The sequence below is a fragment of the Colletotrichum jinshuiense genome, chromosome 1, assembly GCF_051148585.1.
Source record: "Colletotrichum jinshuiense chromosome 1, complete sequence".
Classification (NCBI taxonomy): Eukaryota; Fungi; Ascomycota; class Sordariomycetes; order Glomerellales; family Glomerellaceae; genus Colletotrichum; species Colletotrichum jinshuiense.
In genome coordinates, this window is record NC_139302.1 from 3,850,039 (window position 1) to 3,873,789 (window position 23,751).

Consider the following 23,751-nt stretch of genomic DNA (forward strand, 5'->3'; position numbering starts at 1 on the left):
ACTTTAATTCTCTATTCACCGAGAGGGGTCCTCCAGTTCCTGACCAGTCCCCCGACAGCCATCACGTCATTAAACATCACCTCGCCGCCGGAAAAGAGCATAGCAACACCGCCGCGAGACAATCTGTTTCTTTTTGCCCAAAGCACAGACAGCAGATAGGACAAAGGCAAACGAAGCTCCCCCATCCCGGACAGCTTTCCTTTGCACTCACCTCTTCATCCTTCCCGCCGCAACATAACCCGTCCATCAATCCACCAGAAGCTCCGTTGGCGAGCCCTGTCAGTCTTTTTACACCACTGATAGCGCGTTAACGCATAATCCATCGTTCTACCATCAGCGACAAGATGGCGGACTTCGGAGGAGAGTTCCACATCCTCCCCATCAACTTCGACAAGAGGTAAGCACCATCCGCCGTCTCGGCATTTGGCAGACGGGACTCGGACGTCCCTGCATGCACCTCCGCGAGGCCCCTCATGATGCTAACACTCGTCTTGCAGACAATATAACCCTTGCAGTTCCGGCCAAATCTACCGAAATGGAGGATGCTACGAACGCGGCTCCTGGTACTGGTGGGGACGCTGGGTCCTGGCCGCCGTCGTCGTCGGCATCGCCCTCCTCATTCTGATCCTGTTAGGGTACTCCCCCAGTGCTGTCTTCTCTCTGGCACGCCCCTCCTCCGGCAATGGCAGACTTTACTAACCCGTTCTCCTTGGTAGATGCATGAACTCCCGCCGTCGCAGAAAGCGCGGCGTCCAGCCCTTCTACGGCACCGGCTGGATGAGCAACAACAACAACAAGCACAACCAGGGCACCTACGCCTACAACCAGCCGTACAACGGCCAGCAGCAGGGCTACGGCGGCTACCCCCCGCAGCCGCAGGGTGCTTACCAGGCCCCGCCGCCCGCCTACGGGCAGGCCCAGCAGCAACCCCAGTACACCGGCACCACGTTCAACCCCAACGACGGATACTACGGCGGCCACAACGAGGGCATTCACCTGCAGCAGCCGCAGAACGCGTACCAGCGCGACGTCTACACACCCCCTGCGGGACCGCCCCCCGGAAAGTAAATGCCTGCGGGACACGACGGACGACGAACGAGGTTTAGGCTGATGACGGTTGATGGTACGAGACAAAGAGTGCTGCGAAGTTTGCGACAAACATGATACCTTGATTCGAAAACCCTGGTTGGCGTTGGCGGTTTTCTTTGGATGGAGTTTGGGTCTAAAACACGACCTCAGGACCTCGCGGGAGGATGGAAGGATACCAGCCATCGCGACGACGTTTAGTCGCCCTGGCCTTATGCCAGGGCGGGATAGGAGCCAATCTTATTTTTGGCCTTGGACCTTATTTCATAACAAAACATCAGTAATGACAATTTTATGCCGACGACGCGTTCCGACCTCGATGGTTCCCAACAGGGCATCGAGCCGATATCAAATCCGGGATTAGTTTTGTTATGTTTTCCTGCATCCAATCTAACATGACGCCTCATGGGCTGCAGCCCCGTGGCAAACACTTTTGCGGGCAGTCGTTGCTTGATGGGCACTTGCTTCGAAACCGAGCGCGGCATTATCTATTGACGAGACCCTGCATGGTCAAAGGCCCGATATCAACAGGCCCCTCCCGCCGGCAAGTATCAGACGGTTCCCCGGTAGGCTGCTGCATCTGTTAATTCAATTCCCCCCGAGCGTCGTCTCTGGAGCGCTATTGAAGGCCGCGTGCCTCGAGGCTCACCCGGAGCCTTTTTCCCGGACGGGACGGTCTGTGAGGTGTATTGTTAGAAGCCTCGACGAGACTAGCAATGTGCTTGAGATATCGCAGCATTGTTCGTCCAAGGCGACGCCCAGGGTCTTGACCATTTAAATTCGTGGGAATGCAGAGAGATTGAAGAACTTCTAGGTCATTTCCTTAACCTTTGAGATAGTTCAGCCCTGCACCCGCCGTTGAGAAGATAAAAATAAAATAAGATAAAAAGAAATGAGTAGACCGTCTTCGAGAATGCCACCGGCAGATCCTGGAACGGGTCGATGGTGGCAAGCAGGCGGCGGGCAGCACCGCGTCCCATTCGCAGCTTCCGCAGTTTCCTTTGCAGCAGTTCGCAGCAGCCCAACGTGGCGAAGAACGGCCGTGGCTGGTGATTTCGTGTGTGGCTGGGAATAACCATTGCCTATTTTACGTATTCCCATCGTAACCGAGGCAAGTGGCTGCGCGTTATGTGCATGTAGTGTGCACATACAGATAGATAGGTATTGTACCATGCTTGCCCCAGACGCTTGGGCCATGGGCCGGGTCGGCAGTGATGCCTGAGGCCAAATAGGCTAAGTTTCACCTTTTGGGCTCCTCCATTGTTTTATTTTTTTCTAACGGACGCGCGCTGGTCGAAAACTCGCAAGCGGGTGACAGACTATCGGCGCAGCAAGATTGCGGTCGACGAATCCAATCATCTCCGACCCCTGAAGCGGATCGGGGGAGGGGGACCCACGGCACTTGCGCGACTGCAGGGGACTTGCCAGACGCTCGTTTTGGGTAGGGACGGACGCAGGCACCACAGGCACCAGAAGGCAGAAGAGAAAGCGAGCAGCGAACCGCTCACCCCACCAGTGTTCGTCTGAGCAGGGGGCAGGCCGCTAGAGCGGCATGGCGCTCGACAGCATTTCAAATTTCCCTCTGAAAATCTCCCTGTGCTCCTCAGGCAGATCGCTCGCTCTCTCTTAGGTAGGCACACTGACGTTTCCAATGTGATTTGACCGCGCCGGGCCGTTTGGTGGTTCCCCCTCTGTTCATTGTCCCTTCCGATCGTCCCCTCGTGGCTTTCTAGGAAACCGAGTGTGTGCATCACGTCCATCATTTCCTGATCCTTCCGGCCTTTTTCCACACCTCGATCCTTTTTTTTCCCTTCTTCTCTCGCTCGTCCCTTTCCTTCTGACCTTCGGCCAAGGATAGCCTTCGTCCCATCCACGGCGGCCTCTTGTCGCTCACTCAACTTGACAACCTCTGGAGGTGCATAACCCTCGACACCAGGCGGTCTGCGTCCTGTGCCGTTCACTCCTTTTTCCATCTCAACTTCCATTTCCCGAGGCTGTTTGACAGTGCTCCCTCGTGTCTCTCATTCACTCCGCGCGAAAAAGAAGAAAAAAAAACCGAAAGTGGGAAAAAGAAGCAGAATAACAAGCCATTCCTTTCTTGACTGCGCCTCATCGTCACTTCGGCATTTGTTTTCTCAATAAGTCTCACGAAAAAAGGGCCCCTCAGTTCCAGCCTCCGTCTACCTGGGATAACCGTGTCTCTGAAGCGCCGTACACGAATTGCGACCCCCCCTTTTCGCACCAAACGGCGTCATCTCGCAATAAGACCGACACAGCCTGTTGGGCCACAGAGTGCCCTATTTTCGGGGTGTTGCCGTCGACCTAGTCGTGCTTACTGACTGCGCCGCCCAGTTTCAGCGCCATTTTGAGACGAAAACCGCCATTCGCCGGGCTCCCCTACCATCCATCCAACCCACTACGCAAGGGGCGAACCCTTTGCCCTCCCACAGTGACGACGAGCCTTCTCTCCTTTAACGCGACCACGGGCGCTTCCCAATCCATCCCCCTCACGGTCCGTGAGGCTTAACTTTCGTTCGCGCCCACTGTCCTTTGCGCCGTTTGCTTCCCGCCGACTCTTTTGCGCGAATTTGGCCGTTCCACCTGCGTTACCCGATATCCAAGACACAAGCCCCTCGCTTCCCCCTTGACAGCACGGAGTTCACCCTTCAGCCGATCAAACCACAGCAAAGAGTCGTTTCATGAGATAATGGGGCTATAGCCTCGCTGCTACCTCGCAACTCAACTTTTTTGGTCGACTAGTCGACCTCGAATTGCCCTTATTCCGCGGGCATCCCGCCGAAAACCACGTTCATTGTTAAGAGGGGAGACATACCAGCATTCAAGATGCCTTCGATTGATGTCGCCATGGCGAGGAGCCTTCGGGGAGGAGTGTGGGGATCAGTGGTGTCGAGCATTGCCGCGAACATTCAGAGCCGCGGGATTACAGACACGGTCGAGAACGCCGGAAACCAGATCAATGATGTGAAGACGGCCTTTTCGAGCTGGGACAACTGCATGGCTGCCACATATTGCAAGTAGGTTTGGCCGCTGCCTGCCCCGGATTCCTTGGTACTGACTGGCGTAGGTGGCCCGTCATCGGAGTGATGATTGTTGGAGGCCTGATTATCTTCTCGATTGTGTGGTGCATCATCCGATGCGCCTGCTGCGGTCTGTCGTGCTGCTGCCAGTGCTGCTATTGCTTGAAGTGCTGCGGAAACTGCTGTGGTTGCTGTGATACTCCGAAAGGAACTCCTCACAAGCACCTTGACGAGTCATACGCACCACCGAACCAAGGATACAAGTCGCAAGCGCCCATGGCCCCCTTCTACAACACCGCGCCTACGCATGCCGCTCAGTCAACAGCGCCGGCCTCGACGGCCCCGGCGCCGCCGCAATATGCCGAGTTCGAAGTCAGCAAGTCGGGCGCCGCCGCAGGAGATGGGGACGCGCTTCCGGCAATGCCCAGCTGGGAAGGTGCAGGCTCTAAGAAGGTTGCCCTGGAAGAGGAGGTGGAACTGGAGCAGTTGAACAAGCCTGCCCCGTCCCCGAACCCCAACGGGCCGAATGTCCCTCTCATGGCACCCAACGCCATGTCGCACCCCAACAGCCCTATGCCCGGCACCAGGAGTCCATATGGCCAAAATGCCCAAGCTGGTTCCAGCGGCTACTTCGCCAACGCCAACCAACCTGCCGATCCGTACGCAATGGGCGGCCAGGGATTCAACGGCTACAACGACGGTGCATATGGACAATCGACTTCCTCGTTCGGAGTTGACCAAGGTTACGGACCCGGAGCTGTTGCTGCCGGAGGCATGGCGGCAGCAGGAGGTATGGCCATGGCTCAGGGCAGGGGAACTCCTCACAGGGAGTTCAACAACGGTGGCTACGGGCCTCCCAGGGGCCAGACCTACCCCCCGCCTCAGCAGGAGGTCGACCAGGGCTACGGCGACTACGAACAGGGAGGGTACGGCATGGGCCGCCCCCCGCGCACCGGACCCAGCCCGGCGCCGATTCCCCGAAGCTTCACAGCGCCGCCTCGCAATGGACCCAGTCCGGCGCCGCCTGGATTCCGCCGCTCGCCCGGTCCTATGAACGATTACCGCGGCTCTCCCGCCCCTCCCAACGACTACCGCCGATCCCCGGCTCCTCCCAATGACTACCGCCAGTCGCCTGCGCCCCAGAATGACTACGGCTTCGACCAGCAAGACCAGTATCTCGACGAGAACTACGGTCGTCCGCAATACGGTGGCGGCCAGCGTCAATTCTCTTCTGAGTCGGCCCGCCCCCTTGCTCCCGAGCGCAGCTACACCGCCGACCCCGCCATGTCTCCCGACCTGCAGAACACCGGCGGCTTTGATTTCAGCTCGGGCTACAGCCGTCCGCAGCAATACAACTACAACCGCGGCCCAGGCGGAAGCGCGCAACGCCAATCCGAAGAAGAACAGCGCCCCCCTCAAAGCAGTGGCGGCACCTACCCAGGATACAAGGCGTACCAGCCGACCAAGGACGGCTGGAGCGGCGTTTGAGCTTAATAAAAAGTGATTACGACGATACAAAGAGCGATTTGCATGCATAGGAGCACCGACAGCCCCTTTCTCCGGGACCGACTTCTATTTAAAGCCTAATGCAGTCAGAACCCATTCGAGCGGCGTTACTTAAAGTTTTGGTTTCAGTGTGATGGACAGATGATCCCTGAATCGCACTCGCATAGCTATTGGACGTATGTTTGCAACAAAACCCTGCGTTTGGGGCCTTCCTTGGAGTTTCGGGCATACACAGAGCGCCACTTTTTTCTCATCATGACGACGAGCTTATCGGAGCTGTATAATGACCCAGGTCAAAAAGACTTTGTTGGACGGATGGATTTTATTTTTCGGTTGTTGGATTTTCTATGTCTTTTTTTTGATTTTACAGGCGTTGCATCTATGCAGCTTTTGGCTTCTCTGCCAGGGCCTTCTTTTTCATGTTCTGCTTCGAGTGGACTGGCCCGCCACACGTCAAGTTTTCTACATTGGCGCTGAACGAGCCGCAGGCTGGCGTCGTACTCTTTGCCGCTCATCCATGTTTGGGATGATTTTAGGTTTGGGGCTGTGGGCGGAGGGTGAGCTAAGAAGCGGCAAGCCGAGGAGGGTTCCGTTGGGGATACAGGAGGATAGTTACTCTTTCTACGATACAGCCTGCAGCCATACCCAGTTTGGAAGCATGCATGGCTTAGGGGGTGCTCTATATACCGTGAGGATAGCGGATGAATACCATAACCCAATTCATAACAGACTCTCCCCGTTTGACGTAAAGTCGTGACTGAACCTTGAGGAAAAAGCACCCGGATGAAAAGCGGCGGCATAACCAACTGGATGGGAGCGCAGGGAGAATGGGCTCTCGTGAGCGGCGGGCACATGCACATGCGGGGTATGCAGTCCCGAAGTTCCGTTGCAAAGTGCATTTCCAAAGTTCTTTCCGGAGTTCCTCTCTCCCCTATAACACCACGAAGCCGGTCGGATGTCTTACTTTTTTTCTTTTCTTTTTTTCCCTTTTTTTTTCTCTAGCGGGGGGGTTTTTTTTTCTGTGTCATGTTGTAGTATAAGAAGAAGGAGAAAAAAAGTAAAGGTCGACCAATCCCTGCCGCGAACCCCCCCCGGCCCAGGAAGGACTACACTTGCACTACCACCTACGGTGAGACATGCATACCAAATTAATATTTAGAGTTACGGCTGGCAGATCCGCGGGCGGATCCCACTCAACCTCGAAAAAAGTATATACCCTCCCCCCCGCCCTTCTCCCGGCCGGCCGGCCGTCCTCCCCTTTTTCTTCAGCTCGGCGCCGGAACCCCCCCGCGCGCTTACACACGCGCCCCCCCTTATTCAATCCCGTTCCGGTCCACTCCCTGGCCGGCCACCAGCACGGTGCTCTCCTCGGGCCGCTCGTGCTCCGGCTCCGGCTCCTTGTCCTTCTCCTTGTCGGTGTAGAACCTCTCGACGTCCTTGACGACCTGGCGGCCCGAGAAGGTCGACATGAGCTTCTCGGACTGGCTCCGCAGCCGGTGCTGGTACCAGTGCGGGAACGCGCGCAGCGACGTCAGCATGGCGCCGGCCGAGGGCAGGATGACCTGGCCGCTCTCGCCGCCGAGCACCTTGCGCACGACGGCCTCGGCGACCGTCTCGGGCTCCATGGCCGGCATCAGGAAGTGCATGCCCTGCTGGTACCCCGTGAACAGCGGCGTCTTGGTGTAGCCCTGGTTGACCAGGACGGTGCGCACCCGCGGCGCGTTGTACCTCGTCACCAGCTCCGCCGACAGGCCCTCGTGGAACGCCATGGCCGCCGCCTTGGAGCCGCCGTAGTCGACCTACACCGGGGGAGGTTAGCCTTTTTTTTTCTTCTTTTTTCTTCTCTCTCTTCTTTTTTTTTGGTTTGTCCTTGTCCGTTCAGTCCGCTCCGGGGGAGGTGTGCTGTTTTCTTACCATGTTGGGGACGGAGAGGAAGCTCGCAAACGACGCGACCGTCACGACCATGCCGTGGTTGGTGGCCACCATGTTGGGGAGGAACTCCTTGGTGGTCCAGTAGTGCGCGAGGGTGTTGACGTCAAAGGTGAAGCGGATGTCGCGCTCCGTCGAGTCGAGCACCGTCTTGCCGCGCGCGACGCCGGCGTTGTTGATGAGCACCGTCGGGTGGCCGACCTTTGCGCGGATGTCGGCGGCCACGGCCGCGAGCCTCTCGGTCGACGTGATGTCGCACTTGAAGAAGTGCACGTTGGACGCCGCCGCGAACGTCGGCTCCTGGATGTCGAGCACCACGACGGTGACGCCCCGCTCGGCCAACATCTGCACGACGTGGCCGCCGATGCCGCCGGCGCCGCCCGTGACGAGCACGATCTCCTTGGCCCAGTCGTACCGGTCGGCGACCCAGTTGTTCAGCGACCGCCGCGAGAGCCAGCTGCTCGCCCAGCGCGCGACGGCGACCCACGCCAGCTGCTTCAGGCGCGCGAGCGCCGTCGGGTGCAGGATGGCGAGGTCGCCGCCCCTCTTGGTGTAGCGGGCGAGGAGCAGGAGCGGGAGCAGCAGGCCCGGGTTCAGGGCGGTGCGCCCGATGAGGCGGAAGATGGGGTCGGCGACGAGGCCCTCGCGCGGGAGGAAGCCCTGGTGCATCGGCATGCTGGAGGGATGAGAAGCCGCTGCTGATGTGTGTGTGTGTAAGTTTTGTTTTTCTTGGGTAATTGCTTTTGCCCCCTCCCGGTATGGCGAGAAGAGACGTCACGCGGGCAAATTTCTGCTTTCGCGAGAATCGGCGATGAGGGTGGTTTACGGTGACGGTTGGAACCGGTGCTTTACTTGCGTCTTGGGAGGACTCGAGCTGTTGCCCGACGGCTGGGGGATATCCTGGATGGCAGGTTGGTGGAGAGAGGGAAAGCCCCCGGGTTCAAGCCAACAATGGCGGCTGTTCGGCTCAAGCTCAAGCTCAAGCTCGCTTCGAATTGTCGTTACGGCGTGGGGAAGCTCCCAATTTCAGAGAGGGCCAAGGGTCTTGTAGACGAGGGAGGTTTACAGAACCAACGGTCTCTGATCCATCGCACCACGGCATGCGCAGCCCCGTACTTAAAGAGCATTTCACTGACCGGGGGGGATGTACGACAAGGCCACACGGAAGCCGAATGGCAAGGGTGGCACCGCATAGCTCCAGAAACCCATTGCTTGGCGAGTGAAGCTCCTCCTCCCACCCCGTCATGGTTACCGCAGTCGTCCTACGAGCTTTGCACTCGTTTGTTTACCCAGCCGAGGTTTAGTGTGTCAAGAGTGCGGGGAATCCGGGGAGGGGGGGGCACCGTCGCAACAGGCCTGGTGCGAGCGATGCAGAGCCCGCCTGGTGAGGGTTCTGATAGGGCGAGAGACGCGGGAAGGCGAGCGGTCGGTTAAGCTAAACCGGGCGGTCTCTGGGGGAGGACGAGGTTTGTGGTGGTTAGTGTGTGTGTGTGTGTGTCCACATGTCAAGCGTCGCGAGGTAGTGCAGACAGACGTGCGCATTGCCATTTTCAGATAGCAGCTCGTCACGGAATGGGCCACAGAACGGTAGGTAGGGACTGTCGCACGGATGGGTGCCGAGACGGGGGGGAGTGGGGCGGGCCCGGGAATGAGTTTCCTACTGCGTAATCGACTGCTGCCCGGCAGTGGTGCTTTGCTTGCTTTCTGCTGGTCGGCTCGGCGTTTATTTTGTTCAAGATAAGACCGTTTGGCTATTTGTCCCAGACCAGTCTTGGCTTGGATTTGAGTTTGTCCACCTCGACGTCTAGAAGGGATCGAACAGTACTTCGGCCGCCAAGTATGTGCGTGCATATGTATATATATGTACGGATATATGTGTGTGTAAATGTACCGGTTGTCGCCCCACGGCGAACCACGAATCTTGCGACTCGATTAAGAAATATGTACTAATACAGCTCCTGCTTCTGGGTATCATGAAAAGTAAGGTAGGCAATCATCGCGCCCCCGGTCGTCGATGGGCTTTTTTTTCTCCTTTGCAGATCAAAGCAGCAGAGCAGCGCCGATGCTCGCCAGGCACAGCCAATGCGCGCCGTCCCTCCAGCTCAGGCTGCTACCGGCGCCGAGACCGTCGCCGGGCGTCGCCTCGGGCTTTTCGCCGCTGAGCCCGTCGTCGCTGCCGTCGCCGGCCTTGACCTCGATCGTCGTCGAGTCGCCCGGCGCGAAGAGCACGCCGACGGCGTTCGCCGCGGTGGCGTTGAGCTCATCCGCCGTCAGCAGCGGGTTGTTGAGGGCGTCGCACGACGGGCGCCCGTCCTTCTCCTCGATGCTGTTCGTGACGGAGATGGGCACGTCAAAGATGGTGTAGTGGTCCTCGTTGTTGAGGCGGAAGTTTTGCCGGATGGAAATCTAACGAGAACCTCGAGTCAGCTTGGGCCGTGTCCGCCACCCGCGCACCCACTTCCCCCCCGGGATCCGTGCCGGGTCCTTACATTGTAAGCGCCGCGGTCGCTGGCGGTCGAGCTGGGCTGTCCGTTGCCGACGAGGCAGTCGGGCCAGATCCAGTTGACGTGCTTCACCGTGCTGCCGGGCTCCTGGAACATGATGTCGCCCAGGCTGGCGTTGTTGGCCGTCGCCGTGCCGTTGGTGATTGTGAAGTTGCGGCCGGTGGTGTAGCTGGACAGGAACATGGTCACGTTGAAGATCTTGGTCGGGCTGTCCTCGGCGTACGGCGGCAGCGGCATCTTGCCGTTTGTCGATACGTCCAGCGCGACATGGAGATTATCTGCAGACTCTTGTGTTAGACATTCCCATCACCAGACCAAAGACGTTTTTTTTCTTTTCTTTTTAAATTGAAAAACTGATATAAAAAAAAGACACAAAAAGAACCCCATTAAGAGAGAAAAAAGTCCTTGTCGCTGGTGGTCTCGGATCTACGGGTTTGCTACTAACCTCCGCCCAGCGGGGTTCCCGGTTGAGGCGCGTCCAAGATGACCAGGCCCGGCGTGAAGATCTGGCCGTTGGCGATTGTGAAGTTCTGGGCCGAGACGGAGGCCGCGAACAGGGGCAGCAGCGCCGCCGCGTACGAAATCGAAGACACCATGTTGGGCAGAATAGAGAGCGCCGCGTGCAAGCAGCCGGACGGTAAGAAGGCAATATGTATGGCGAAGGAAAGAAGAGAAGGGAAAAAGCATTAAGCAGCAGAGAGTGAGAATACACGCAGGTGTGCCGACGCGGGAAGGGCAGGAATTTGCTATTTAGGCCACCTGAAGCATCCAAGCCTCTGGGAACGAGCAGGGTCCTGGATTCTGCAGAACAGAGTAAAAAAGTGGGAACGCGGCCCCAAATCAGAGGATATTTCGATGCGGGATCAGATCAGGGAAATGAGCATATGGGCCACACCCAGAGCAGAGCACTAGGATGGATGTAGACGGTGGGAGGACGGGGGGCAGGGCAGGATCAGAACAGAAGACCAAGGCAATGAGACGTCGGCCGTTCTTGAGAGGAGGGACGACGCCCAGAAAACGGCACACTGCTTTGCTGTAAACACCTCCTCTGTCGATGGCGGCGGCGATCCGACGCAAGAAACGGCAGATAACCTTGTCTTAAAAGCCTTGGAAGTTCCGGGCCATCATGCCTTGTCCATGCCCGGGCTGGAAAAAGCACCGGACCAGGTGTTCCACCGCTTACACGACAATGCGATTCCGACCGATCTCCCTCCGTTCGGTTTGTCTGTGCATGCCGTGGGTTTGGGGATTCGGGCGTGCAGGCGGATGGAACAGAGGGGAGGTCAATAACGGCTGGTAATTAAGATGGCAGCCCCGCGGGTGTGACGCCCTCTTGATGCAGGGCAGGTTTCAGATTGAAGAAGAGCAGGAAGAAGGGGGGCGGAACTGGCAACATCCATCGCATGCTCCGCGGGGCCAGAAAAGACGCGCTCCGTCAATGGAAATGAGACGTTGGGGAGCACGAGCCAACGCCTAATTAAACTTGCAGCCAACACCTTGCGCTGGTGCTGTGGGTTGTACGGCCCCCTCGGTTCCTTCGGCACCGTCTTCCGTCGCCAAGGGACCTCCATCCGCTCATTCGAGGGGCTCCCCTAGATGAGATTACTTCATCCATTGACTTCCCAGCAAGGCCGAACTCGATTGTTGGCAGGCATTGCGGATACTGCCTTTATGTTTCTCGGCACCCTCAGCACAGACAAAATGGGAAGTGATTCGGACCATGCACGATGCAAGCAAAACATATGGGTGGGACGTCATTGTACGAATTCGATATCCATTATTGGCACCTTCCTGCGGATAATTCCAGAGCGAATTAATTGACATGATGAACAAGGTTTAAAAAGCAAAGTTGTGTAGTTTGTTGTGGTTTCTTTTGGTTCTTTTGTTTTTCCCAACGCCTCGCTGTCTTTTGAAAACCTTACAAGTATCCTCCACCATAGATTCGCAAATCAGGTCCAGAGGATACAGGTGCCGTCGGCGCCGGCACTCACGCACCAGGGCTCCGTAGGGTGCCAGTCCACGTCCAAGACACCAAGCTTGTTGACGATCTTGTGGCCCTTGAGCATCTTGACCGGCACGATGGTCGGGTTCTCCATGAGGTCGCTGACGACCTTGCCGTGGAAGATCTGCAGCGTACCGTCGTCACTGGCGTCGGCGAACAGGGGGAAGCTGCGGTGGTACTTGACCGCGCGGATGGCCTCGGAGTGGAAGCGCATCGTCTTGAAGGGGCGGTTGGAGAGGTCGAGATCGTGCCACAGCAGACGTCTGTCGTAAGATCCCACGACAATGTTGTCACCGCCGGAGTGGACGTCGAAGGACGAGATCCAGCGGGCACCGGGCTGGATAACCTTGACAAGCTCCTGCCTCTGGAGGTCGTAGCAGCGGATCATGCGCTGGGTCGCGACAAAGAAGAGGGGTCGCGAGGGGTGGAACTGGGCCGTCTGGGCGAGGCCGGGCAGCTTGCGGAAGGGAATCTGCGTCAGGTGCTTCGACAGCGTGTGGATGGCGACGGCGCTGCGCTGACCGCTGGGGGAGACGGTGCTGAGGAAGTCGCCACGTCTGTGCCAGCTGATGACCTTGATGGTCGATCTGACGGTGGCCTTGAGCAAGACGCCGGCGGCCTCCAGCTTGGAGCCAGGTCTAGCCCACTTGCCAGGGTGTTCCTTGGTGACGGCGGTTGTCGGCTGAGGGTTTTGCGTGGCGTAGCCGAAGCCAGCGTCAAGAATGTCGCGGCTGGCCTTGTCGATGCCGTCGGCACCGCGAGGAGGGACCGCGAAGAAGATGTCCTCGCCGGCGGCGGCGGCCAGGATGAACGTCTCCTTGTTCGGGCGCCAGCGAACGACGTTCACAGCCTCATCAACGCTGAGCTTAGCCATCCACTCCTGGCGACCGGTGCGGAGGTGCCACAGGCGCACAGTGCCGTCATCGCCACCACTCGCAAGCCACTCTCCGTCGGGGCTGATGGCGGAAGACCGCACACGGCCTTCGTGGCCGCGGAAGACGGTCTGGCAGGACGTGGGGAAAGGTCTAAGCTCTTCGGGGCGGGGCAGCTTGGGAAGAAGCGACGCGGGATCAATGTTGAGCCTGTTCTTGCGCACGCGAGGAGCCAGGTAAAGGTCGAGACAGCGCTCGAAGCGCTCCTTGACGAACTCGCCGTAGGCAGGAACCTTGCGCAGCGCGTCAAACTTGGCGGGCAGGTACTCCTTGGGCCTGTCCTCGGGGTCCTGGTTCTCCCACTCCTCCTTCTCGGCTTCTGTCGGAAGATACTCAGGGGGAGGGTTGTAACTGAGGTCGTAGCCTGGGGGCGGGAGTTTGGGCGCCGGGATGTTCATGACGTGCGGCGGCCGCTCCTCCTCATTCGCCCAGATGTCGTAGTAGTTCTCCTCCTTCTCGGCCTCCTCCTTCTCCCTCTCTTCAGGCGGCTTGTAGGGCAGGATGCGTCCCTCCTTGATGGCCTTGACGAGCTTGGCAATCCGTTTGGCCTCGTGCTTGGAGGGGACGAAGCGGCGTTTCGGCTCGGGTGCCGCGCTCAGGGGCATCTTCTCCTCGTGGGCGGTGAACCAGTGCACCATTTCCTATGTCTTGTTAGCATTGATGCCGGCGGAAAACGGATCACGGGGTGCTCACGGGGTAGGGGTCGTAGCCTTCTTCGGGAACCTCGTTCATCTGGACGCGGCGCAACAGTTCGAGCTCGTCCTGGGTCAGGTTGAGAGGCTTGCCCGTGGCGGGGTCGGTCAAGCCGGTCCAGCCCTTGGGGATCTCGATAGTCTCAAGCAAAGCGTCCAATGCCTCGCCGGTAGCCGGGCGCATGATCTTTTTGCCATTGATGTCGTATCCAATGTGAGGGTAGGAGTCGTAGAAGGACAGAGGGATGTCACCGATGGTGTTGACCGGCTCCTGCGCATCGCTGTCGTCGGAATCATAGTCGGGGATGATCTCGTCGTACTCGTAGCGAACGTTTCCATTGGCGTCGGTGACGACCCTGTAGTTGGGCCCGTCGTCCTCGGCGTCGGCCGCATCGCCACTGGCAACAGCGCCAGAGTCCTTGAGGGGCTTTGAGGATCTGAGCTTCGAAGAGACGTCTTCGTCGTCAGCATCGGAGGGGATGTCATCGCTCAGGATGTCCTCCTCCTCGTCCTCGTCCTCGGATCCCTCGCCGTCGAAATCATCTTCCAAGTTTTCTTCGTAGTCGGAATCATCCTCGCTCTGAGACAGGACGCCCTCCAAAGTTGCATCACCGAACTCGTCGTCAATTGGCGCCTCCGCCTGCGGCTCCTTCCGCTTTCCTAACGCTTGTCGTGCCGCCATTGTGGTGGAAGGTATCAAGCCAAAATGTGGTGAATGGCTATTTTTGGAGCTTCGCGATGCAGGTGCAGGCGGGTTGGGAGCGCCTTCTCTGGAATTTTTTTTTCTGCCGTCGGACGGTGCTAGCGCGTCCCACACCGCCCAGCGGGGTTGACCGGAGCGCTAGCAATGAAAGAAAGAGTGGAATCATTCCGAGAGCATCTACCAATACCAAAACTGGAAATCCACCGAAAAAAAAATTACAAAAAAATCTGCCCTGCAACAGCGCGGTCCATGGCAACGAATTGCAATACTTCCGACTGCAGGGAGTGACGGAGAGACAGCCACTGGTTAGCCCAACGCCCTTGACACTGAAAACGTGGCAGAGGTTCGAGAAGATGTGGAACTGCTGGACGTATCAGGAATGGAGGATGCGCCACAGTGGTCGTCGTCGGGCGAGCAATTTGGACGCCTATCGTCAGCAGGCGCAGCGCCTTCCGGGCGTGTACCAGTCTTGCCCAGTGCATGCACGGGTGGCCCTACAGGGCGCCCTTCAGCTGTCGTGCTGCTAGCCAGAAGCAAACCCCTCAGCGCTGAATGCACTACAACGTAGTATGAGACTAATTGGCAGCAGGTACGAGGCGGTTTCTTGGCACCAATGGACGCGGCACAGCGCTGAGCTTATGCGGCATGATGTGGAATTCCTCCTTACACATTTCATGGATCAATGTAATCACCACGAGGTTTCTTGTGACATCTCACGGCTGAGGGGACTTTTCTCCATGAGGGTTTCACGTTCCATCGTCAGCCCAGTCATGCCAGGAACGGCTTGGAGGCTCCGGCCTCACCGAGACGCTCCGAGTGGTTATCTTTTCATCTTGCCATTTTTCCCTTGCCGGTGACTCAAATAGTTGCAAATTAGATAGATGCACTCGGCCAATCAAGGCGCCACGATCGAATAACGCCCCAACCCGGGCCAAGAGAAACCTCCTCCGGCATGCCCAAGGCACTCTGTCTAGTTGACGTATGTGGCATGAAAGAGAGAGATGGAGCAAATTCCGTAGCTTCGTCTCTGTCTTCCGATCAAGGAGAGACTTTCGGAGGAATCTTGACATGAGGAGGAACCTTGAGGGCCGGGTTAGAATCTGTGTGGTTTTGAAGCGACCAGTCACCTCGCTGTGTGAAAGGTGAGAGGTACTCCCGTTAGACCAATGGGGGGTCGAGGGCGGTTGCGACATTGAAATAATCGAAGCATTTATCACAAGTACCTTGGTCACCCCGTTGAGCGCCGTCATAGTATGCATGGTTGGGGTAGTGCTGAGCCCCGTTGAATCCTTCGAATGAGGGCCACCGAGTGACTAGTGGTGGTGGTGCAAAGGGCGACCAAACACTGCATTTCGTACGCTTTTTCAAAGGGGGCCCGCCTGAGCTAAGGGGATGTCAGCCATGCTGCGTGGCTGCTCCCAACCTTAGACATCAATTCGTACGCCGTAGACGGGACAAGCTTTCCCTTCTGCGTGCACTCGTGTCTTGCCTGTCCCTCGCTCACCCTCACATTGCTTCTGCATCTCCCACCCTTTGGTGTCACCGTCCGCATGCCTCTCCACCTCGTGTACATCGCGGCCCAAAACAAACACACCGAGATTCAGCTGGAGAGCAAGCCACGAGCTAAGGTAGCAAGGGCCTCAGCATCGTGCCCGTGTCGCTGCCGTCTAGAGTCATAAACGCCATCATCGCATCACCCACACACATTCCTCGTCGCCTACATATAAACCTCCTGGGCGCCGCTCTCCCACAGTAGAGAACTCCGAGTAATCAGAGTAATTCGTTCAACGCACATCGTCAGGCAATCGCGACAACGCCTCTCTAGTTCCCTCGTATCCCTTATCCTGTAAAGCCATGCCCCAAAGTAGTAGCCAGTCCAAATCAGCTGGCGGTGTCGTCAAGCATCGCGCGTGTGATGAGTGCCGTAAGTTGCTGCCTGCTCCACCAACGTCAGCCTCGCCAACTCACATGCCACCTCAGGTTCGCGGAAGCTTGCTTGCACAAAGGAGCCCGATGGCTGCTCGCGGTGCAAGAGGGAGGATCTGAGATGTGTCTACTCGCCCCAGAAACAGATGGGTCGGCCAAGGAAACGTAGACATGTCGAAGAGCCCGAAGGGCAACCCTCTCCCGACGAGCCTCAAAGCGAGCCCCAGCAGCCGCAGGCGCCTCTCATCACACAACCGACCTTGAACACAGACTTCTCGGCATTCTTCAACCCGGACCTCTCCGGCATCAACTACCTCGACCTTCTCTCTCCGTTGGAGGGGTTGCCGCCATTGACGCTGCCGCCTGAGCTGTCAAGTCTTACCGCGGCCTACGCCGAGCCGCGGTACCCTGCTGGGGATTTCCAGTTTGGGGGTGTTGACCTGTTAGGTGACATCAACTTCGACGAAAGTGACCCTGCTGACGAGGAATTTCCTCAAGATACCAATAAAAGCTTCATAGACCTGCTCTCGGCGCAAGTGCCCGAGGCTGCCACCAGTCTCTCCCCTCCAACCTCATCAGAGACTTCCCATACGAACAACACAAACACCCCAGAATCAAGTAACTCTTCCAACACAGACACCGACGCCGACACTAGCACCAGCACCAGCACCAGCAAAGAGGTGGAGGCGGTTCCGAAACCATACGCCAACGCCTCATGTTCCTGTCTCTCTCAGCTATTCCTTTCCTTGGACGCCCTGTCGAGATTACCAAACGATATCAAAATCGCCATGACCATAGCTAGGACAGCGGCTCGAGTAGCCCATGATGTCATCAACTGCCCGGCATGCAGCTTTCCAGACGTGACGAAGCCGCCCCCGATGCAGTCGTTCCAAAACATGATGATGCTGGGTGCCATTCTGCCAGCGACTGCCAACGCATACGCCAAGATCCTCGAGCTCATTGAAACCGAGGCCGCCCAAGCCAAGAAGGAGGGCCGGTCCATCACTTTTCGTTTCTCGGACTACGGTGGCCTCTGGGGTGAGCTGCGTAGAAACGATAGTGCCTGCGGTGCCTCCGACGCCTTTGACAACCGAGAGATGGACCCCAACAGTTGGAGGCTTTCAATCCGAGGACTTTTAAAGGTTGACTTGTATGGATACGATATCGAGAGGAGAGACGAGGCGGGCTTTGCAGTGCCGTATCACCACCTTGGGCTCAAGGACGTTATCAAAGAGATGGAGGCTCGGTCCATCAATCGACATGATCAGCTTGATGCAATCGTTGCTGCCGGTCTCCCTCATCCGGTGCTGCATGCGGAGCAGAACTTGATGGTTCGGGAGGGGCAAACGGACCGCAAGGAGGACCGGAATTGTCTGAAAATTATAGAAATGGCGCGAGTTGCTTTGGACAAGCTCGTCATTGCATGAGGCCGAGGCTTTCTCTCCGGGTGTGGGTTTTATTTTCAAGTATGCTGATGATTAAGGGAAGGCGAACGGCCTCACACATGCTATGATGGCCTAGGCGCCGAAAGATAGACGGCGTAACAGGGGCAAAAAAAAGCGAGCCTGAAGCGGTCCATTTGTATTTGGTTCGATGTTATTTAGAAGCATCTTTCAGGACAACTTGATACCTAGCTATTCGGCGTTCGGAAGAGAGGAGCAGGCTAGATATTGATATACATTTCACTCACGCTCAACATTGACTTTACCCTGTTTCCATTTGGCCATTCCAAGGCGAAGACCAAATCCATGGAGCTGGAGTTGTTGATCGGCAGGCTTGTGTCACTCGAAATTCCAACGACAGCTAGGGTGGCAGTGACCCAAGCAAGCGGGTGCAAAAAAGACGATGTACACATCGAAGCGGGTTAAAAGTACCCGAGTCTACTAGCATAAAAGGCGGTTCCCACTTGAGACAGAATGCTGAGAGGAGCCAGGCGATGGGTTATCAATAGAGCAAGAAACACTTGCTTTGGTGTGGCAGAACCGCCCTTTTTTGTAAGTACAACTTACTCCCAGGATGTACGAACTTTTTTTTTTCTCGTCGCCCGCCTGCCAAGCAAGGTGTTAACGTTCCATGACAGCTTCTATGCAGTCATGGAGATGGGATGGGTACCAGGGTGAGAATCTGAAATTGCAACTGGGGCAACCAGCTCTTCGGGTCGGGCCCTGCCTGACCAGAGTTGAGAATTCCAACCGTCAGCGGCGCTGTGAGACACGAGACACCGGGCTGAGTAAGTAGTGGCTTTCTTACTTGGCTGGCCGGCGTCTGGGGCAACAAAGGGGCTCTGCTGGGCTGCTATTGATAGCAACGAGTCATACAAAGGACGACATAGTGTATAGCGAGGTAAGACAAACAGCGATGAGCCGAAAGACGGGGCTCGGCTGTCCGACATTACTCTTCGGGCCCTCTTTGGGCTGACACACAAGTTTCCTTGGGGTTGAAAGCGTTACGTGAAATGCCAAGCTCTTTAGTAATGACTCCAAGAGCAGATATCGAGCGGACAGGACGCGCCGGCCGAGGATGCGATGTCCCGACAGGTAAAGCATCCGTAATATTACAGCACGGGTAGCGGCAACGGGGCAAATAAGAAGGGGGGAATGGGCCTAACATCTGCACCAGTCGTACATGGGCTCTTGGCATCGAATGCTACGCTGTGTTAGTGCAGGAGAGGGTACAGGCACGGCGGTAGGCAAAACGGCATTTGCAGGCGGAGGATGAAAGACGGACATTGGCCGCTGCGCCATCGCGTTAAGAGAGAGTTGGAACCGGGTGGCCCGGTGAGAATGGTGAGGATTGGGGGTGGCTCGACGGGCTTTCACTCCGTCCGGCGTCCGTGGGCCGCGGCGTCCTCTCGCTGGCTGCCGTGTCTGCTTCATCTCCCAATTCCAATCTCGTTAATCCCCACCCCGAACTCCAAACTGTAAAACACTAAAACTGGGAAAGCCAACAAGCCTTGGCTAGCGCCTTAATCCCCGAGTCGCCCCCTACACAGTCATCGCTCTCGCTTGGGGCCGAATCTTCACGGCAGCCTAAGTCCGTTTATGCGGGGACGCTAGGCCCGATCGGAAGTAAGCTTGTGTCAGGACCTGGCCCCAACTGAAGTCTCTATCAGCGGGAAATCGATTACGGATACGCCAAACAGCAGTGTCTGATGTGTGCTGATCTGATGACCGGGCCTGCCAACAGGAGCTCGCGCCTTGTCGGTTTTTTGGGCGTGCATCGGCGGGCCTTTGAGCAAAACGCTAGACCGCTCACTGACCGTGGCTCCACGGAAGGCTCCTGAGCAGACCGCAAGACGCTGCACTAGTCGACTGGCTACCATGCTTGCTCCCCTGACCTTAAGATCCTCACACATACACCAAGTCCACTCCAGCGTCTGTGCTGCATGTCACTTTCCTACTCCGCCTCGTGACAGCCTTCGTCCATTATCCCCGTGGCCGATCACTTTCCGCTGTCCATAGTCTCCTCTCTCTCTCTCTCTCCTCTCTCTTACTCGTCCCTCTACGTGTTTCTCTCTTCTTTAAACAAACCGTTTCCCCCGCTCATCGGTTTTTCTGCGCGCGCCCCGGAGTATCTGTTGCTTGTTTGCTTCTTCTCCATTCTCTTCTCGACTTCCTTTTTCCCCCCAACGCTGCATTGCAGGCGCGCTTGTCTCGCTCCTAGTTTGGGTTTACCACCGCCCCGTGACGACGCCGCTTCTCGCCCCCCTCCCGACCAGACGTCACTCCGTCATTTCAGAGACAACCACCATTCCTGTCCCTCCCTCTACTAGTCCCTTTTTTTTTTAACCCCGAGTCGGCCAGGCCAATGGCCCCCCCGCCACCCTACGCGATTGCGACCGGCGCCCAAGATGTTCCCTCTACCATCGCCGCTGCGGTAGCAGCAACAGCAACAGCAGCAGCAGCAAACACCATGATTCCCATATCGACTCAGACGACAGAGGCCCTCGTGGATGCCATCGCCAGCGTCGTCAGTACCGCCGTCTCCGCAACAGCCACCGCCGGCATGACAGACGGCGACAACGGCGGCTCCGGCGAGTGCAGCCTGCTCGGTTCCTTCGCCCTCATCGTCCAGGCCGCCCTCGGTGGCCTCGCCCTGCTGTCCTTGGTTTATAAGCGGTGGAGGGAAAGGCCCCAACGCCCCGTCAAGATCTGGTTCTTCGACGTGTCGAAGCAGGTGTTTGGTTCGGTTCTGGTGCACATCGCCAATATCTTCATGTCCATGTTGACGTCGGGACGCATGTCTGTCACACTCGACCCGGCAGTGACGTCCAACGCGCGGAGATTGTTAAGAAGGGACGATGACTACACCCCCAACCCTTGCTCATTTTACCTGCTCAACCTCGCCATTGATGTAAGCAACCCCCATCTTGTGCTTCCCCCCTGTGGACGCCGAACTGACTGTTGTCTTGTAGACCACGATCGGTATCCCCATCCTCATCGTGCTCCTCCGCGTTCTGACGGCTCTCGTGGCACACACGCCTCTGGGCAAGCCCGAAGAGTCGATCCGGTCTGGCAACTATGGAAGCCCTCCCAACGCCTGGTGGTGGCTGAAGCAGTCCCTGATATACTTCTGCGGCCTCTTTGGCATGAAGTTTTGCGTCCTCATCATCTTCCTCCTGCTGCCCTGGATCTCGCACGTTGGTGACTGGGCTCTGCGGTGGACCGAGGGCAACGAGCAGCTTCAGATCTTCTTCGTCATGATGTTCTTCCCGCTCATCATGAACGCGCTGCAGTACTACATCATCGACTCCTTCATCAAGCAGCCCCAGCACGAGCACGAGCGGCTGTCGGAAGAGGACCCGGACTGGAGCTCAAGGAATGCGGGCGTCAGCCCGTACGACGACGCAGAGTCAGCGACCGAAGAGGATTCGAACTCGGACGATGGGGCGAGTCTCAAGTTGAAGAAGGCGGCGCGTACGGATGATGCCGAGTATGACCCAGATGTGGACGGCGATGTGCCGACGGTGATTGGGAGCAGCTCAAGCCGGACGAATCACCAGAGGAAGGACATTTCTCAGGAGCTTTTCCCCAAGGAATGATGTGTTTTGTATATTTAGTTTATTGGTTTGAACGGGGACCGAAGAGAAATATTTGTCCGACAAACAAACGGTACAAGCTGCCTTGAAGGCTGTAGCAATATGGAAATGATCTTAAGCGCGTTGACTTACTAGCAAATTTGGACGATACCGCTGTTCTGCCCCCAATCTGTGTGTGCGCTGTCGCCACCATAGGCCATTTTGCTGCTGCGGCGACAACCAACGCGTTGAGTCTCGGTGCCGTGAGAGTGCTCGGCATCAGGGCCGTTAATGATCTGCATCTTTGGGCCGATCGGGATGTAACGGGCTGTCGCCGTTTGTCCTCGTGCTTACCAAATCGCATCCGGCAAACCCCCTCCCCCTCCCGGAGTCAGACATGGCTAGGGCACCCACACTCGTAATGGCCGCGTCTGACTGCGAAAAAAAAAAAGTTAAAGAATAATGATAAACTCCCCCCACCCCCCCAGAGAAGGCCCGCATAGAGCCGGGTCGATGATGTCCGGCTTCCGGGCCGATCGACTAGCGAGAGTGGCCAAGTGTCTGTCTCCCTGCTAGTATTTCACTAAACAATACCACCGCATCTTGCGTGGCGGGGTGCAAAGTAGCGTAGGCGGTGAATGGAAGTTCCCTTCGAGCTCGAGGAGGGGGAAGGTAATATGGGAGGATGCCGAATGTGACTCGGCACGGCACGAGCGGGTTGAGACTAGGCTCTGCAGGGGGGGGACGTTCCGGAGCCGGTCGCTCACCCCGCGTGCTTCTGATCCACATTTCCCGGTCACATGCATTTGGGACGACACCATGTTGGCTACTGTTCCGGTCGTGAGATTTTAGAGGGGGGAGAAGAAGGGCCAGCTCCCCATTTCGAGGACGGGCAGGGGCACTTTAGGAGTGGGATTCGTTCGAGGGAAAAGACGGTTTGGTTTGTGCGCGAACGCTCGCGCCCCCCGGACAGGCTGGCAAGTCCACTTGGAGAACGCGGGTTTCGTGTCCGGACTGGAGAGGGCAAAGGCCGACGACAGGCAGCGAGTTCGGACGACGCGCAAGGTCCGGAGCCATCCCGGGGTTGGAGGCCCACGACGTACGTCTGTCTGCGGGCGGGCTGTACCAGCGACACCACGAGGACCAGCGCGAAGACACCGGCCTCCGTTGGCGCATCGTCATACACGCAAACCACGACCCGGATCGGCCACCAGATCGTCCGTTGCTGCTGATGGAGGGGTACCGTGGCGAGCCCGCCCATCCATCCCACTCCGCCCCCCGAGAGAAAATGAAACGAGAAACAACACCAACCGATCATCTTTGACGTGGATGAGGTAACGTTGTCCGCAGGTTTCGGACGATGGTCAGGCAGTCGGCGACTGAGGTCCGCCCGAGCCCTCGCGGGCTCCATCTGCCATTGCATTCTGCTGGTGCCGTATGCCCAGGATGTTACTACTGTGTGCATGTTCTGGTCCGGTATCGACTCTTAGGTCCTCGGCTTCGACCTATTCTAGGTACAACCAGCTTGCTAGCCAACCTTTGACCCAACAAGCTTCTTGTTATAGCCCATCTCGTAGACATCAATGACTATGCGCCCAGCGTGGCGCCGAACGTCAAGTTAAGGATCAATGGTTTCGAAGAGGAGTAGGCGTATAACCAGCCGTTCGACTCATCCACAGCCGCTTCATGGCGTCTAGTGACACAAATCGTACTTGTCTCCCCACGAAAACTTTTAGGTGAATTTGTTTTTTCTCCTTGCAGCTTACTATTCCTTCCTCTTGTTTGTCCCACGCCACAATATATCGAACAGAGCCCCCAGGGTTGCTGCCTCAATAATCATAATGTCTTGTCGACTTAGACGCTTCAAAGACCGTGCCCCTAAGGGTTAAACGACGCAGCAATACTAAATCCGGTGGGCATGTGGAGTTGCAGGAACCTCGCATGCTTCCTCGGGTCGACGGCCTTTCCTCCCGGATACTAGCCACTTCCTCGTTAACCGGAGCAGGGGAACAAGGCAACAGCTTCCGCAGCTCCACCCATATCTTGAGGACAATCTCTTTCGTTGTCATAAGAGCCGACGCCGTAGAAGATATGGACAGATTGGAAATGGCGAGCGGAAGTGAAAACCGTGTGGGTGGGTAGCTGTCGGAGCGGGCATGCTGCAGAGAGGTTGAGCATACCTCACCCCCCTGACCCAACTCTTAGGCTTCAAGTTTCGCAAGACACGGTGAGCGAGAATACAGTATCGATTCAAGCTCGACCTCGATGATAATAGCCCCAAATTCTTGGCTGTGATCAGGGCCTTTATCGCGTTCCCGTGAACCTAGAGACCATGTACACATACCCTTAGGGGCCCAGCAGTAACCACCGTCCAACGATCGCCAAATAAACAGCGAAGATATACCCTCGGCACAAC

General features: G+C 57.2%; 7 protein-coding genes across 7 annotated transcripts; 4 read left to right on the forward strand and 3 right to left on the reverse strand.

The window, feature by feature from the left end:
• Positions 1-344: 344 nt before the first annotated feature.
• EsH8_I_000978 (chitin synthesis regulation, resistance to congo red-domain-containing protein) lies at positions 345-1,068 on the forward strand (the record flags this gene model as incomplete). The annotated part of the gene is made up of 3 exons (XM_083268391.1): positions 345-397; positions 498-635; positions 717-1,068. 3 exons carry the CDS (start codon positions 345-347, stop codon positions 1,066-1,068), a joined length of 543 nt encoding a protein of 180 aa, XP_083118829.1.
• Positions 1,069-3,930: 2,862 nt separating this feature from the next.
• EsH8_I_000979 (uncharacterized protein) lies at positions 3,931-5,612 on the forward strand (the record flags this gene model as incomplete). Its single annotated transcript, XM_083268392.1, has 2 exons — positions 3,931-4,121; positions 4,172-5,612. 2 exons carry the CDS (start codon positions 3,931-3,933, stop codon positions 5,610-5,612), a joined length of 1,632 nt encoding a protein of 543 aa, XP_083118830.1.
• Positions 5,613-6,943: 1,331 nt separating this feature from the next.
• EsH8_I_000980 (SDR family oxidoreductase) lies at positions 6,944-8,234 on the reverse strand (the record flags this gene model as incomplete). Its single annotated transcript, XM_083268393.1, has 2 exons — positions 6,944-7,429; positions 7,545-8,234. 2 exons carry the CDS (start codon positions 8,232-8,234, stop codon positions 6,944-6,946), a joined length of 1,176 nt encoding a protein of 391 aa, XP_083118831.1.
• A 1,365-nt stretch (positions 8,235-9,599) lies between these two features.
• On the reverse strand, positions 9,600-10,659 carry EsH8_I_000981 (uncharacterized protein; the record flags this gene model as incomplete). The annotated part of the gene is made up of 3 exons (XM_083268394.1): positions 9,600-9,965; positions 10,049-10,341; positions 10,509-10,659. The coding sequence occupies 3 exons, from the start codon at positions 10,657-10,659 to the stop codon at positions 9,600-9,602; spliced, it is 810 nt and encodes a 269-aa protein (XP_083118832.1).
• A 1,353-nt stretch (positions 10,660-12,012) lies between these two features.
• EsH8_I_000982 (ribosome biogenesis protein ERB1) lies at positions 12,013-14,371 on the reverse strand (the record flags this gene model as incomplete). Its single annotated transcript, XM_083268395.1, has 2 exons — positions 12,013-13,638; positions 13,691-14,371. 2 exons carry the CDS (start codon positions 14,369-14,371, stop codon positions 12,013-12,015), a joined length of 2,307 nt encoding a protein of 768 aa, XP_083118833.1.
• Positions 14,372-16,246: 1,875 nt separating this feature from the next.
• Positions 16,247-17,745, forward strand: EsH8_I_000983 (Zn(II)2Cys6 transcription factor domain-containing protein; the record flags this gene model as incomplete). Its single annotated transcript, XM_083268396.1, has 2 exons — positions 16,247-16,316; positions 16,373-17,745. The coding sequence occupies 2 exons, from the start codon at positions 16,247-16,249 to the stop codon at positions 17,743-17,745; spliced, it is 1,443 nt and encodes a 480-aa protein (XP_083118834.1).
• A 2,380-nt stretch (positions 17,746-20,125) lies between these two features.
• Positions 20,126-21,359, forward strand: EsH8_I_000984 (vacuolar membrane protein-domain-containing protein; the record flags this gene model as incomplete). The annotated part of the gene is made up of 2 exons (XM_083268397.1): positions 20,126-20,671; positions 20,733-21,359. The coding sequence occupies 2 exons, from the start codon at positions 20,126-20,128 to the stop codon at positions 21,357-21,359; spliced, it is 1,173 nt and encodes a 390-aa protein (XP_083118835.1).
• Between the last annotated feature and the right edge of the window lie 2,392 nt (positions 21,360-23,751).